At 40.1% G+C, this 16,626-nt stretch overlaps 1 protein-coding gene across 1 annotated transcript in view; it reads right to left on the bottom strand.

The window, feature by feature from the left end:
• Positions 1–16,626, bottom strand: part of IGBP1 (immunoglobulin binding protein 1) — a 38,207-nt gene that overhangs the window by 19,536 nt on the left and 2,045 nt on the right. Inside the window, exons 3-5 of the mRNA XM_082864985.1 lie at positions 9,151–9,346; positions 7,496–7,575; positions 6,671–6,783 (exon numbers count right to left, since the gene is read on the bottom strand). Of these exons, the coding sequence (XP_082721111.1) occupies positions 6,671–6,783; positions 7,496–7,575; positions 9,151–9,346 (389 nt within the window). The remainder of the gene's footprint in view (positions 1–6,670; positions 6,784–7,495; positions 7,576–9,150; positions 9,347–16,626) is intronic.

Here is a 16,626-nt window from a genome sequence, read left to right as displayed (position 1 = left end):
ATATATAAAAAGGATCATATACCACGATCAAGCTGAATTTATTCTAGGGTCACAAGGGTAATTCAATATATGCAAATTAATCAGTGTGATACACCACATTATCAAAAGGAAGGATAAAAATCACATGATCGTCTCAATAGATGCAGAAAGACCAATGTGACAAAATTCAACATCCATTAATAATAAAAACTCTGAAAGTGGGTATCGAGGGAACATATCTCAACATAACAAAGGCCGTTTAGGACAAACCCACAACCAATGTCATACTTAATGGTGAAGAGCTGAAAGCCTTCCTGCTAAATTCTGGAACAAGACAAGGATGCCCATTCTCGCTACTTCTATTCAACACAGTATTAGAAGTCCTAGTCACAGTAATCACACAAGAAAGAAATAAAAGGCATCCAAATCGGAAGGGAAGAGGTAAAACTGTCATTATTTGCAGATGACGTGGTACTATATCTAGAAAACCCTAAAGTCTCCACCCAAAAACTATTAGAACTAATAAATGAATTCAGCAAGGTTGTAGGATACAAGATCAATATACAGAAATTTGTTGCATTTCTATACACTAACAATAAAATACCAGAAAGTAAAAAAAAAAAATCCTGCTTAAAATTGCATCAAAAAGAATAAAATACCTAGGAATAAACTTAACTAAGAAGGTGAAAGACCTATACTCTGAAAACTATAAAACATTTATGAAGGAAACTAAAGATGATACAAAGAAATGGAAAGATATCCTGTGCTCTTGGATTAGAAGAATTAATGTTATTAAAATGGCCATGCTGTCCAAAGCAATCTACAGATTTAATGCAATCCCTATCAAAATATGCATGATATTTTTCACAGGACTAGAGCAAATAACCCTAAAATTCATATGGAACCACAAAAGATCCTGAATTGCCAAAGCAATCTTGAGGAAAAAGAACAAAGCCAGAGGTATAGTGCTCCCAGACTTCAGACTATACTAAAAAGCTACAGTAATCAAAACAGCATGGTACTGGCACGAAAACAGACACACAGATTAATGGAACAGAATAGAGAGCCTAGAAATAGGCTATGGTCAATTAATCTATGACAAAAGAGGCAAGAATATACAATGAAGCAAAAACAGTCTCTTCAACAAGTGGTTCTGGGAAAATTGTACAGCTACATGTAAAACAATGAGATTAGAACATTCCCTCACACCATATACAAAAATGAACTCAAAATGGATTAGGAGACCTAAATATAAGACCTGAAACCATAAAACTCCTAGAAGAGAATATAGGCAGAACACTCTGACTTAATCGTAGCAATATTTTTTTTGGCTCTGTCTCCTAAGGCAAAAGAAGTAAAAGCAAAACTAAACACATGGGACATAATTAAACTTAAAAGCTTTTACACAGCAAGGGAAAATACTGACAAAATGAAAAGACAACCTAGATGCTGGGAGCAAATATTTACAACTGATGTGACCCATAAGGGATTACTATCCAAAATATTATGAACAGCTCATACAAGTCATCATCAAAAAAACAAAGAACCCAATAAATGGGCAGAAGACCTGAAGAGACAGTTTTCCAAAGACATACAGATGGCTAACAGGCACATGAAAAGATGCTCAACATCACTAATTATTAGAAAAACGCAAATCAAAACCAAAATTAGGTATTACCTCACACCTGTCAGAAAGGCTATCATCACAAAGTCTACAAATAACAAATGTTGGAGAGGATGTGAAGAAAAGGGAACCCTCGTACACTTTTGGTAAGAATGTAAATTGGTGCAGCCACTATGGAAAACAGTACGGAGGTTCCTCAAAAAACTAAAAATAGAACTACCATATGATCCAGCAATTCCACTCCTAGGTATATATCTAGAAAAAATGAAAACACTGATTCGAAAAGATACATGCACCCCAATGTTTATAGCAGCACTATTTACAATAGCCAAGAGATGGAAGCAACCCAAGTGCCCATCAACAGACGAATGGATAAAGATGATGTGGTATATATATATGTATATATGTATACATACATACACACAGAGAATGAACTACTACTCAGTCATAAAAAAGAATGAAATTCTGAAATTTGCAGCAACATGGATGGACCTAGAGGGTATTATGCTTAGTGAAATAAGTCAGACAGAGAAAGACAACTGTATGATATCACTTATATGTGGAATCTAAAAAGTAATACAAATGAACGGATATGAAAAACAGAAACACGCTCACAGATACAGAAAACAAACTTGTGGCTACCGAAGGGGGCAGAGGAAAGTGGGGAGGGACAAATTAGGGGTATGGGATTAATAGATACAAACTACTATGTATAATATAGATAATCAACAAGGATATATTGTAGAGCACAGAGAATGATACTCATTATCTTGTAATAACTTATAATGGAGCATAATTTATAAAAATACTAAATCATTTTGCTGTACACCTGAAACTAATATTGTAAATCAACTATACTTCAATTAAAAAACAAATAGAGGGGCTTCCCTGGTGGCGCAGTGGTTGAGAGTCCACCTGCCGATGCAGGGGACACGGGTTCGTGCCCCGGTCCGGGAGGATCCCACATGCCGCGGAGAGGCTGGGCCCGTGAGCCATGGCCACTGAGCCTGCGCGTCCGGAGCCTGTGCTCCACAACGGGAGAGGCCACAGCAGTGAGAGGCCCGCGTACCGCAAAAAAAAAAACCAAAAAGAACCAAATAGAATGTACCTCTTGTAGACAGTATGCAGTTGAGTCTAGTAATCAATCTCTGATTTCTAATTTGAAGGTTTACTCCATTTATATTTAACATAATTACTGACATGGCTGGATTGGGATTTACCATTCTGCTATTGGTTTTCTGTTCATCTCATCTGTTTTTTGTTTCTCCAGTCTTTCTTGCCTTCCTCCCTTTTAATTTCTCCATTGACTTTATAGCTTTCTCTCTTTGCATTATTTTTAAAAAATAGACCTTAGTTTTAGAGCAGTTTTAGGTATACAGTAAAACTGAATTAAAAGAACACAGCGTTCCTATATACCCCCTGCCCCACACAGACACAGCCTCCCCCCTACTATCAACATCGAGCCACAGTGGTACATTTGTTATAATCAATGAACCTACACTGATGCATCATTATCATGCAAAGTCCACAGTTTACATTAGGGTTCACTCTTGGTGTTGTACATTCTATGGATTTGGGCAAATGTATAATGACATATATTCACCATTACAGCATCATACTGAATAGTCTACTGGCCCCCAAAATCCTGTGTTTTGCCTATTCATCCCTCCTTTTCCTCTAATCCCTGGCAACCAATGACCCTTTTACCCTCTCCATAGTTTTGCATTTTCCAGAATGTCATGTAGCTGGAATCATATAGTATGTAGCCTTTTCAGATTAGCTTCTTTCACTTAGTAATACGCATTTAAGGTTCCTCCATGTCTTTTTATGTCTTGATAGCTCATTTGTTTTTAGCAATGAATATTATTCCATTGTCTGTATGTACCACAGTTTATCCATTTGCCTACTGAGGGCATCTTGGTTGCTTCCAAATGTTGGCAATTATGAATAAAGCTGCTATAAACATTTGTGTGCAATTTTTGTGTGGACCTAACTTCAACTCATTTGGGTAAATACCAAGGAGCATGACTGCTTGATAGTATGGTAAAAGAATGTTTAGTTCTGACAAACTGTCTTCCAAAGTGTCTGTACCATTTTACATTCCCACCAACAATGAATGACAGCTCCTGTTGCTCCATTATCCATGCCAGCATTTGGTGTTGTTAGTATTTTGGGTTTTGGCCATTCTTATAGGGGTGTAGTGGGATCACTGTTGTTTTAATTTGCAATTCCCTAATGACATATGATGTTGGGCATCTTTTCATACGCTTATTTCCCCTCTATATAATCTTATTTGGTGAGGTGTCGAAGGTCTTTTACTCATTTTTAAATTGGGGTGTTTAGGGACTTCCCTGGTGGCGCAGTGGTTAAGAATCTGCCTGCCAACGCAGGGGACACGGGTTCGAGCCCTGGTCCGGGAAGATCTAACGTGCCGCAGAGCAACTAAGCCCCTGTGCCACAACTACGGAGCCCGCGTGCCACAACTACTGAAGCCCAAGTGCCTAGAGCCTGTGCTCCGCAACAAGAGAAGCCACCGCAATGAGAAGCCCACGCACCACAACAAAGAGCAGCCCTCACTCAACGCAACTAGAGAAAGCCTGTGCACAGCAACGAAGACCCAACACAACGAAAAAATAAATAAATAAATAAATAAAATTGGGGTGTTTAATTGAGGCATTACTTCACTATCTCTGGGACCCACTTTCAAATGCGAAGGTGACAACAATTCATATCACTGTTCTTCTGTGTGTAATATGTACTTTATCTCTGGCTGCTTTTAAGATTCTCTTTTTCTTTTGTTTTTGGCAGTTTGACTATGATGTCTCTATGCTTGGTTTTCACTGTATTTAAAACCTGCTTAGTTAGGGCTTACTGCTATTTCTAAATTTCTAAATTTGTGTTTCACAGATTTGGGGAACATTTCAGCCATTATTTCTTCAATTTTTTTTAATGGCCCCTTCTCTCTCTTTATTCTCTCTTACTGGTATTCCAATTGTACATAAGGTAGACCTTTTTACATTGTTCCACAGGTCATTGAGGCTCTTCATTTTTAACCAATCTTTTTTTTTTTTCTTCAGATTGGCTTATTTCAAGTTAACCAACCCTTTCTCCTGTCATTGCCAATCTGCTATTAATCTCATCCAATTTAAAAAAATTGAAATATAGTTGATGTACAATATTATGTTAGTTTCAGGTGCATTACAGTGGTTTGACATTTGCATACATTATGAAATGATCACCATCATAAATCTGGTAACCATCTGTCCCTACACAAAGTTATCACAATATTATTGACCACATTTCTTATGCTGTATATTACACCCCCGTGGCTTTATTTATTTTATAACTAGAGGTTTATAGCTCTTAATCCCCTTCACCTATTTCCCCTCTCCAACCTCCCTCTCCTGTGGCAACCACCCGTTTTTTTGTCTGTATCTATGAGGCTGGTTTGATTTTTAAACTTCAGATATTGTATTTTTCGGTTCCAGAATTTTTTGTGCATAGTTTCTACTTCTCTGCGATTTCTTACTTTTTCATTCATTACAAGTATATTTTCCCCTATGCCCTTGAGCATAGAAATAAGCTGCTTTAAAGTCCTTATCTGCTAATTTCAACATCTGAGTCATCTTCGGGTTGGTCTTCATTGATTGCTTTTCCTCTTGAGTATAAGTCACATTTTCTTTCTTTTTTTTCCCATACGTATAGTAGTTGAGGACTGAATCCCAGACTTTTTGAATGGTTATGTTGTAGAGATTATGAATTCCGTTTTGTTCCTCTAAAACGTACTGATTTTTCATTTTAGTTAGTTTTCATTTGTCTAGAACGAAAATTCAAAATTCTGTTTCCTCTGCATTGGGCAGTAGCTGGATTATCCATTCAGTTATTTTAGCTCTATCGAGGGTGCTTGGAGTCGATCCTGTATAGCTTAGTAGTCTGCCAGAGATTTGGGCAGGCTTTATACAATTAGGGCTCCTCCTCTGTGGTTCTCTCCTGGGATATCCTCTCAGGTTTCAGTTGCTACAGTCACCCTGAACTCAGTTCTCTCCTTCCTCATCTGATAAGACTGGTTTCTATCCAAGTTTTACCCACCTCCATATTACAGCAAGTGCAGCCTGCCCATGGGTGAAAAGCTATAAAAAAAACCAGGAAACCTTTTCAAATGACCACTATTCTCTTTGCTACAGTGGAAACAGCATTGGAAGTGGGAATTTTAGGGCCTGTATTAACATCCTAGCCTGGCCACTTTCTAGCTATGTTTACTTTGGGTTAGTTCTCAGACACCATTTCCTCATTCTAAAATGGGAATAAGAATGTTTGCTTCATGGGGTTGTTAAAGAGTATCAAGTGAGATCATACATGAGATAAGGAAAATAGGCTCAGAGGGGCTAGATGATGTCCTATCTAAGTGGTAGGAGTAATTGGTTACTCCAGATCTGTCCATGCTTTTTCTGCTATGCCATATTGCTTCCATCTTTCTAATGACTACCAGCTCCACCTTTCTCTCCCAAAGACACCTCCAAGTACCTACCATGATCTAATTACCAAACTGAGCACCAAGAACACAGTAAGCCAAAGTCCTTGCCCTCAGGAAGTTCCAAGTACCGTTCCCTTCTTATATAAGTGTTGACTGCCCTACAGTCTATGTCTGATTTTGGTCACTCTCAGGGCCTTCAGATAGCTGTTTTGTTATATTCTGTCCAGTCTGTAATTGTTATCTATAGGAGGGGTTGGTCTGATACAACCTACTCTGCTGTTACCAGAAGCAGAACTGCTATTTATGGATGTTTGGCTTTGCTGTCTAGCTGCTCAGTCTGTTTTTATGCCATGATATTTGGAGAAATTAAAAAACTATGCTGTCCCACTGCCTCCATCCTCCCAAAATCATGTGCTATTTATTTTAATAATAAATGAAATAAAATACTGACTAGAATCTTTCTATTACTCAGAATCTTTGTCCAGATTTCTTTTGCATCTAAAGGGCAACAATACTTGGTCTGAATTTAATTGCTCGAGAGTTAGGGACCGGTAGTGTAGTAGTATAACGACTCTCCTCCCACCCCTCCATACCTGATGTTTTCTTGGCTATACCCTGATCAGGTAATGCTCCAAATTTCCGATGCTGTTCATACCAGTCATTCACTGTCATAGATGCCAGACTTGGATAACCAGCTCCAAATACTCTGCAAGAATCACACTGCATTTAGAAAAGTAAACATAAAGAGCTCTATTAAAAAGCCTCTTCTCTTTAGTGATAAAGCCTGTGTCTGTTTCATCCTTGCTCCCCTACCCAGCTATCTTCTGAGGATTTGTGAAAACTCCTGTTAGGATATGTAAAATGAGGCATCCAGGAAGGAGAATTAAAGGCAAGAGCTTTCATGAGAAGATAAATAGCCCAGAATCATCTCCCAGTAAGCAATCCTGGAGGCTAATGCCCCACAGAGGAGTGATGATACGATGGAAGGAGTATTTATACTTGGAGGGTATAAAAGATACACAGAGGAAGAAGACTCTTCTGCCACCCGACGGAAAAGCATCCCAAAACTCAGAATTAAAACCTAGATAGGCAAACATGTCCTTTTGAGAACTGCAGCTGAAGGAAACAGTGGGAAACAATTTTAAGGTCTACAATTCTCCCTTAGATTCTTTTCTTCTTTCTGATTTTAATTAGTTAATTAATTAATTTTTGTTGGTTTCCTTTCTAGCCTATTTTTAAGCTCGAGTTTGTGAGGGAAATGTCTGATGAAGACAGACAGAGAAAGTATCAGAGGAGATACCTCTGATGGAAGAACAGCCTCCCCAGGTGAAACCATTACCTTCTGTTACTCATGCACTGTAAATGAACCATAAAAGCAGGGGGCTTGCAAAGGCAACCCACTTTTTAATACTACCTACTTGGCTTGGGCCATGTTCCGAGTGAGAACAAACGGTTTCATTGGAGGCCTGTCCTGACGAGATGAGTGAGAAGTTGATGCCTAAAAAGGAAATTAATTATCAGAAGTGTACTTGTCATTCTGCCCACCCCACTATGCAGGCTCTCATGTCTTTAGGTGCTTGAAAAGCCCTATTTATCAGTCTCTAAGATATATTTGCAGAATACTAATGGTGGAGGTTGGTTAGCTCTCCTGAGGTGGCCCAAGTATCTTGCTGGAAAGGGAGCAAGAGAAAGCTCTCCCAGGAACCATTTCACCACAAGTGAAAAATTACCTGACTTTAAAATACTCCCCTCCAAAGAGGAAGATTCCAAAGCCTTCTTCCATGTTCCATCTAAAACCCTTGAGCTCAATTTGAAGCCCCTTTCCTTAGCCTGGCCTTCAGTGCTAAAGTTGAATTATGAAGACCCTTCTGCTAAAACCCTGTCCAATGTAATTTTGCTATTAACTGTCATGAGCTCCCTAGGGTGTTTTAGAAGTGGATGTTCCTAAATGCAAGGGGGGAAGAATGGGTTAGTATCTTTCATATACAGGTGCACAGAAATGTTTCAAGGAAACTTGGCTGTCCGGGGGCACACCAAAACAAACTATGGTCAAGAAAAATGTTCACTTGGTTCTAAACTCCATCACTTCCAGAGCCAATCCCAATACCAAATGAGAGAGCATAAAAACAAAAAACTAAGGAGATGGGAGGATCCAGAGGAGTCCAGCCTCATGATGCTTGAAAACCACTCATCTAGATATGCCCAAGGGGCCTTAAGGCTTTAGAATACTAATTGTTCATTCTTTGATCCCTTCACACAGAGAAACTAGGTTGATGTTACCCTGAGGCAAAAGCTCCTGGGCTAATTAGTGCAAATCGAATTAGCAAGAGGTTTCTCTGAGGACTTAAATGCCTGTGACTAACTGATAAATTCAACTCAATTCATGTCATATTCTGAACCAAAAAATAAGTGGCAGCAGAGCCCAATATTTTGAAGTAGCAGCTCCAAAACACAGTTATGATCTTCAGAGACAGCCAAAGTGGGGTTACACCAAGTTTTCTTTACCAATATGCCCGACATTTTGTGCAGAGATGTCCTTGCTGTGTTTCATACTTGGGTGACCTAAGGTGTGAGGGTGTATCATTGTGTAATGTTAAATCCTGGTTTCTCCCCCAACCTAAACACATTCCATGTCTTTTGCTTTATCTTCTTTTTACTCTTTTCTCTCTCTTCTCCAGTTACACTCTTCTTCTTCATTCCCATCTTATCCCTCTTCCTGTTTATTACAGTCAAGCACAGGTTTTCAAGGCCCACCTCCCTATGCCTCCCTTCAGGAGTCATGAGTGCTCACAGCCCAAACCAATTTTCACTTCAGAGAAGCCTCCTTCCCTCCTGGCATGTCACAAAATTACAAAAGACTGGAAGTGTGTTACAGGTTAGAAAGCACTGGGGAACAATACTATAAACTAGAAAGAAAGCTATCCTAGTGAACCTTCAGCCTTCCTCCACTAATCTTAATAAGAACAATGATTTTATGGAGACTTAAAAGGATTTTAATTCGATTACTCTCTTGTAGAAGATCCAAATCTCTGACAGTAGCTTTTTTAGGGATATAGACAGTGACCAGGCTTACCTCTTTTGAAGAGTCTTTTCCTCTCAAGATCTTTATCTCCTGGTCAATGCTCTCAATCTCTTCTAAGCTGATACCAATCCACCTTCGAAGGTGAAGGAGGTAATATTCACGAACACACTCATCATCTGCTTGACCACTTTCCACAGCAGATTTCAGTGCAGACAACCTATGCTCCACCTCCTTCTTCTGCTTGTATCTGTTCCACAGAAACGCATTAGCCATGAACTTAAAAATAAAGAGGTGTTCCTTCAAAAGAAGGACACAATACAATTTTACCTTTACAAATGACCAGGTACACCGATTTCCATTTAGGCAAAAATACAGATTCTATACCTCAGAATTTGCCACCAAGGCAGTTCTCTCAAGACTACAAGGCAAGGAAGGGATCAGCAGAAGCTGAGAAATACATACTGAAACCAGAAAAATATCGAAGTAACCTGATATGAGCAACTCTTCCCATCGTATTTTGAGATGCGAGTGCCTTAGTAATTCTATGACATCAACCTTTACTAGGTTGGGTGCTTAGTATATACAATGTCCACTTGGGAATTACAGCTTCAAATAGTCATAGAATCTTAGGGGTCATTTACCTGCCATTGATGCAGGAATTCCTTGTGAAATAGCCTAAAAAATGGTCATCCCTTCTTTTCTTCTGGGCAAAACATTTCCAGCTCCTCTAACTCATCCTAGTATAATTTGAAGACTCATATCCACCCTGCCTGCCCTTTTCAAGATGCATTCTAGTATGTCATCTATCACTCATTGGACAACTATTTACCGAGTACCTATTGTGTGACAGGTACTGTTCTCAGTGCTTGAGACACAACAGTGCATACAAGAAAGTCCTTGCTCTCCTGAAGCTTTCATTCTAGTATGAGAAGACAGACAAAAAGAAATAGATGAGTCAGGTGGTGGTGAAGTGCTCTGAAGAAGCAAAAAAAGCAAGGTAAAGTGGATAGAGTGATGGTGCGAAAGTACGGGTGATCAGGAGAGACTTCTTTGAAGAGATGACATTTGAGCACAGACTTCAAGGAAATAAGGATGGAAGCCATGCCGGTATCTGAAACAGTGTTCTAAGGGGGAAAAGCAAATATGAAGGTCCTGGGGTGGGAGAGTGCTGGCCTGACATGTTTGAGAAATAGCAAGGAGGTCAGTGTGGCTGGCATGGCGTGAAGAATAATAGGAAGTGAGGTCAGAGAGATAGCCAGGGCCATAATTTGTAGAATCCTGTAGGCCAAGAATACACGAAATATCAAATGTCATGATATTTTGAGAAGAGAAAGCCACTGGAAGCTTTAAAATAGAATACATGAAATGAACTTTTTTTAAATGGACTACTACTCTGTTGTGTGTAGACTGTGAGGGGTGGTGGGAGGCAAGGGTGGAGCAGGAAAATCAATTAAGAGGATATTGCCACAATCCAGGCGAGAGACAGCGACTTGAAATAGGGAGGTGGTGAGATGTGGACATAATTAAAATATAACAGTATTTGTTGGTTTATTGGATGTAAGGTCTTGAGGCAAAGAGAGGAATCAAGGGAAAACTCCACAACTCCCAAGAGAAGTATCTTGAAATATCTATGTCTGGAACCCCACTCTAGTCCTCCAGAATCAGATGCTCCTCTGTGGGTGTTCACCCAAATCTGAAGTTCTTAACCTGAGGTCCACGGACAGAGTTTGGAGGGAATGGTGTTCTTGAGCTCCCCCAAATTTTGTATAGAATTCTACATGTATGTTTCTTCTTTTTTTTTACTGGGGAGAGGTTAAGGAGGTCCATGACCCACAAAAAGTCAAGAACCTCCACTCTGGAAACATTCGTTATTATAAAAACTTTTAGGCTCTTCTGCTCCTTTTAATCAACAAGTGGGCACTTTATGTAATGTTACAAGTGACTGTCACAGCACCATCAGAGGTGGCCTTCTGAGTAAAACACTACACAGGTCAATTCCTAGTTCATGAATGCTATTACAGATATCACTTGAGAACATTTAACTCTGGTGCCACTCGGTTCCTGTGCTTCCTTTCCCATCCTCTGCATGCATGTGGTCTAGTCACACTCTCTGGTCTTTCCTTCTTCTCTACTTCCTTTGCTTCTATGACTTTGCTCCTAGTCATCTTTGGGACTTCTAAGTTCCTGAACCCCTATTCTTTGAGGCCAGTGTTTTTTAAACCTTTCTGTCTTAGCAGAAGAACCCTTTCTTCTTATGAGAGCTTATTCGGAACTCCAGAAAGTAATAAAAGATAAAATCCGCCTTGGTTAAATCAGAGGAGGGCTCCCAACATGCCCCCTACCCAGGCACTGTGGTAAAATCTTAGGGCTCGAAGGAACAGATTGTAAACCACTGTCCTAGACCTTTGTCACTGTTCTAGATTTCCTATGGTGAGCTGTTGCATGCAAACACTCCCAATCACCCTAGAATCCCCCAGTGCTTGTCACCCTTCTGACTCTGGGTCACTTTCATCATTCATTCCCCTTTTCTGTTCCCAAGCTGCTGAAGAGAGGTAACGAACTACAAATTTGTGTCAGATGAGTCAACTACAAATTCATATGATCAAACTTCAGCGGAACGGTCGCTCTTGTTCAGCTATCTCTTTGCTCATCTTTTGTGGATCCATGCCAACATCATGCTCACCAGATGGCCAGCCAATGTAGAGATTCAATTTCCCTTTTTACCTTAAAATCTCTATAGCTTCACCTTTCCTCCTCTCCTCTTGCCTTTAAGGAGCTTATGTTGTCTTTACCATTCCACTTTGGCTATCAATCCTGTCTCCACCCACACTCTTCCAAGCCTCACTCAGTCAATCATCCTCCCTGTCATTAGCAGTTACAATTTTTCACCCTACTGGTGCCTTTCCCCTATCCTAGAAACACCTTCCCTCAATCCATGTTCTGCCTTTTCAAATGACCACTCTTCTCTCTTTTCTAAACAGCACTAGAACTGGGAATTTGAAGACCTGAGTTTAAAGCCTGGCCACTTACCAGCCATGTAACTTTGGACAAGTCAGTACTCAGAGCCCATTTCCTTATTTCTAAAATGGGATAATATCTGCTTCATGGGGCTGTTAAGAGGACCAAATGAACAATACTCATGAAAGTGCTTTGTAAGCAGCAATATATTGTTATCTGATGGGAAAAATTGAGGTTAAGGGGGGCTAGATGATGCCCCATCTACTAGGTGGCAGAAATTGGACTGGTCACCCCAGGTCTGACTCCAAAGCCCAGGCTTTTTCTGCTATACCATATTGTTTCCATCTTTCTGATGACCACTCTATCTGTCCTTCCCAAAGATACCTCAAGTACCTACTATGATCCAATTACTGGTTGGGTACCAAGGATATAATGATATAATTAGGATATTAAGGATATAATTAGTCAAGGTCTCTGACCTTTAGAAGTTCCAAGTCTAGAACATAACAGATTGTTATGGCCTGATAAGTAACATAAACTAGGTGCTACAGTATCTGGGAGGGGAGACAGGTAGAGAGAAGCTTCAAAGAGGACATGACATTTGTCCTCTCTCTTCCCCAGGCTTCTTTCTATAAGTACTTTTACCTGTACCTTGTTGAGTCTCTTACCTCTGTTCTTTCTTTCCTCTTCCTTCTCCCTTAATTTGCCCCAAGGTTTCATCCTTGGCTTTTTTCTCTCTCTACATGTTTTTTCTTGGCAAACTATCCACACCCAGCGACACTCCTGAATTTTTACCACTAGCAGCAAAACAGCCTGATAAGTTTTAGTTACACATTTCCATCTGTCTATGGACATGGCTGTCCAGTTGTCACTTTAGGACCTAAATTCAGTAAATCTAAAACTAGACTCATTACTTACCCAGCTTCTACTTCTCCATTTCTGTCAAAAGAATGTAGGTACAGGGCTTCCCAGGTGGCGCAGTGGTTGAGAGTCTGCCTGCCGATGCAGGGGACACGGGTTCGTGCCCCGGTCCGGGAAGATCCCACATGCCGCGGAGCGGCTGGGCCTGTGAGCCATGGCCACTGAGCCTGTGCGTCCGGAGCCTGTGCTCCGCAACCGGAGAGGCCACAACAGTGAGAGGCCCGCGTATTGCAAAAAAAAAAAAGAATGTAGGTACAGTTAATCAAGACTTACACTTACGCCTCAAAGATGGGAATTAGAGTAGAGAAGATACGTGAAGAAACAGGTTTTGAGGGAGAGAGAGGACATACCATTTAGGTGTTTTATGTCGGATGGCCTCACTGTGTAAAGTCATGAGGTGGGGGATGGAGGACTTACAGAAATTAAATAAGGATTTGAACAATTTGTTTTCTAATCATATAAATGCTTCTTGCAAAAGTAATCTCTCTGATAGTTGTAACTTCATTTTTATCACTTCTTCCCAGTTGAAGTACTATTATAACACGTTAACTTGTCTTTCTGCCCCTCTCTTCCTTTTCAACGTTCCATACACATCACTTCCTTACAGTCCTCCAACCATACTACTCTTACCTTCTGCCAAATCAGACTATTCTCCATTTCCTGTACATACCTCCAACTACCCTGCCTTGGGCTCTTGCTCATGTTGTTCCCCCCTGCTTGTCAAGAATAAATATTTTTTGAGCACCTTCTATATACCAAGCCCTGTGCTAGACATACCACACAGAGAACAAGAGAGAAATGGCTACTGCTCTCATGGAGTATACATTCTAGTAGGGGAGAAAGACAAAACCCAGAAAGACAGATAAATGAAGAGCATTCCATGCAAAGAGAACAACATGTACAAAGACTCTGTAGAAAGAAAGAACTGGATCTGTTCGGAACTGAAAGAAGGCTATTATGGCAGCAGTCTAGTGAACAAGGGGAGTATGATATATGACGAGATTGGAGAGAGGCAGATGCCAGATCATCCAGGTCTTTATAGTTAATGGCTTGGATATTTCAGGTGAGAGATGCTGGTGGCCTAGATGAAGGTATGATAGTGGAGAAAGAGAGAAACAGAAGGACATAAGGTACATTTTGTAGCTAGAACTGGCAGGCCTTGTTGATGGACTGGATGTGGCAATTCAGAAGGGAAGAACTGAAGCTAACTCCTAGGTTTCTAGCTTAAAACCTGGGTGAGTGGTGGTCTGTTTATTGAGATGGTAAAGACATGAGTGTGGGGGCACATTGGGGGATTAAAAAGCCAGCAGTTCAATTTAGGGCATGTTAAGTTTGAGATGTCTGTGAAACATCCACGTATGGTGTTCAAAGTCAGGAGAGGTCTGGGTTAGTGATATAAATATGGGAGCCATTAGTGAAAAGATAGTGTTGGTATCTTGTCTGTCAGGCATAAAAAAAAAAAAAAATTCAAAGATCAAGCTTTCTGGGCTCCCCTGGTGGTGCAGTGGTTGAGAGTCCGCCTGCTGATGCAGGGGACATGGGTTCGTGCCCCGGTCCGGGAAGATCCCACATGCCGCGGAGCGGCTGGGCCCGTGGGCCATGGCCGCTGAGCCTGTGCGTCTGGAGCCTGTGCTCCGCAACGGGAGAGGCCACAACAGTGAGAGGCCACAACAGTGAGAGGCCCGCGTACAGAAAAAAAAAAAAAAAAAGATCAAGCTTTCTAACCAAAGAAATGCAAATCAAAACAATGAGGTATCCTTCCTGCTTGCCCATCTGGATTTTCTAAGTGTTGCCATTCAGTACTGTTGCAGTGGGACATACTTTGAAACTTTGTTATTGTGGAAAGCAATATAATTACCATCAAGAGTCAAAATATTCAAACCTTTTGATTTAGGCACTGGTCCTTCTAGAAATCTGTCCTACAGGAACACTGACAGATGCAGTTATGTTTCCTCATAACATTACTTAGAATAGCAAATAAAAAATCAACCCATAAACAGGCTAAGCATTTGACAATAAAAGATTAGTTTAAATAATTATGATATGACTGTAAGCTGGAATACTATTTAACCATTAAATACCATGGCTTCAAAAGACATGGGGAAATCAAAACAGGATGTTAGGTTTAAAAAAAAGGATAAAAAACTATATTTATGGTATTCTTCCAAATTTATTAACTAAAATAACTATGTATCTGGAAGGAAATACATCAGATAGTTAACAAAGCTCATCTGAGTGCTAGGATGAAGACTTATTTTTAATTTAAAAAATGTTCTGTTTTCCAACGTTCTACAATGAGTTTTATTACTTTTACATTCAGGCTAACCTGTAATTTGCATTTTTAATTTGCATCCTTCTAGTCTCACCTCAAATGCTACTACGTTCGGAAACCTTTTCCTTAACCCTCCAACCAGATGTGATCACTCCCTGGTCTTTGTCCACAACACCATTTGTATCTCTCTAGTGCATTTACAGTCTTTTTTTTTTTTTTGGATATATTACGATTATTTGGATACCAAATTCACTGTTTAAACTATCTGTTATATGCCAACGGGCTGCCCCTACCTTCTCACAAAGGACATGATACTGAATTCCACTTCACATCAGTCTATCCCATTTCCTCAAAAATCATTCTCTGTCACTCACCAGCTCTTAACCATACTTTATTATTCTTTAAAGCCCTTACCACCTAAAATCACATTTTTATTTACTAGCTTACTGTCTGTCTCCTCCACCAAAACAAGAGCTCCATGAGGGCACGGACTTTGTCTGGGTCTCCATTACTTAGCACACAGTAAAGGCTCAATAAATATGTTAACTGAATCAATCAATTTTCAGGTCTCTAGACCAGGCCTCTCCACTGAGCTTCATGCTACAGATACCTTGACTTGGATGTCTCCTAGGCACCTTAAATGCAACATGTCTCAATATACAATTCATACTCTCCCCTATCTGTTCTTCCTCTTCTATTCCCCCATCTCAATGAGTTCCACAGCCACCCACCTACATCAGAAACATGGACATCTTCCTTGCTGCTTCATTCTACCCTACCTGTCACAACCAATTGATCGTTTTCTGCAGATTCAACCCTATAAATAAATATATCCCCTCCATCCCTTCTGCCATTGCAGTAGTAAAGTCTCATCACCTCTGTGACCTAACTGGATCTAATTTCTCCCTCAGAATGCTTCCTAACTGCTGCTAGAGTATGCTAGTTAAAATGCAAATATGACCTTGCTACTCTTCAAGGAAAAAAAAAAAACCTCCAGTGGATCCCTAGTCACCAAACAAATCTCAGGCTCTTTAGCATGGCCTAATAATAGGTAACATTTATAGAATATTTACATAGTAAATATTACATAGTAAACAGATACTGTGCTAGCTGTTTTATGTGGTTTATTTTATTAATGCCTCTTAACCCTATGAGATAGGTACCACTGTTACTTAGACTTCACATATGAGGAAACCTGAGGCTCAGACAGGTTACACAAGTTACCCAAAATCCAATGGCTTATAAGTAAAGCTGGGTCTCAAACCCAGGTCTCTCATTCCACGACCTGTACTCAGCTACAAAGATACGACAATAGCTGACTTTGAGTGCTTACTGTATCAGACAATGTGGTAAGAGCGTTTTATGCATTTCTCTTC

The sequence above is a fragment of the Leucopleurus acutus genome (assembly GCF_964270905.1).
Source record: "Leucopleurus acutus genome assembly, chromosome: X".
In the NCBI taxonomy this organism is placed as follows: Eukaryota; Metazoa; Chordata; class Mammalia; order Artiodactyla; family Delphinidae; genus Leucopleurus; species Leucopleurus acutus.
Note: the sequence above shows the minus strand (reverse complement) of the source record. Positions and strands in the feature narration are given on the sequence as shown.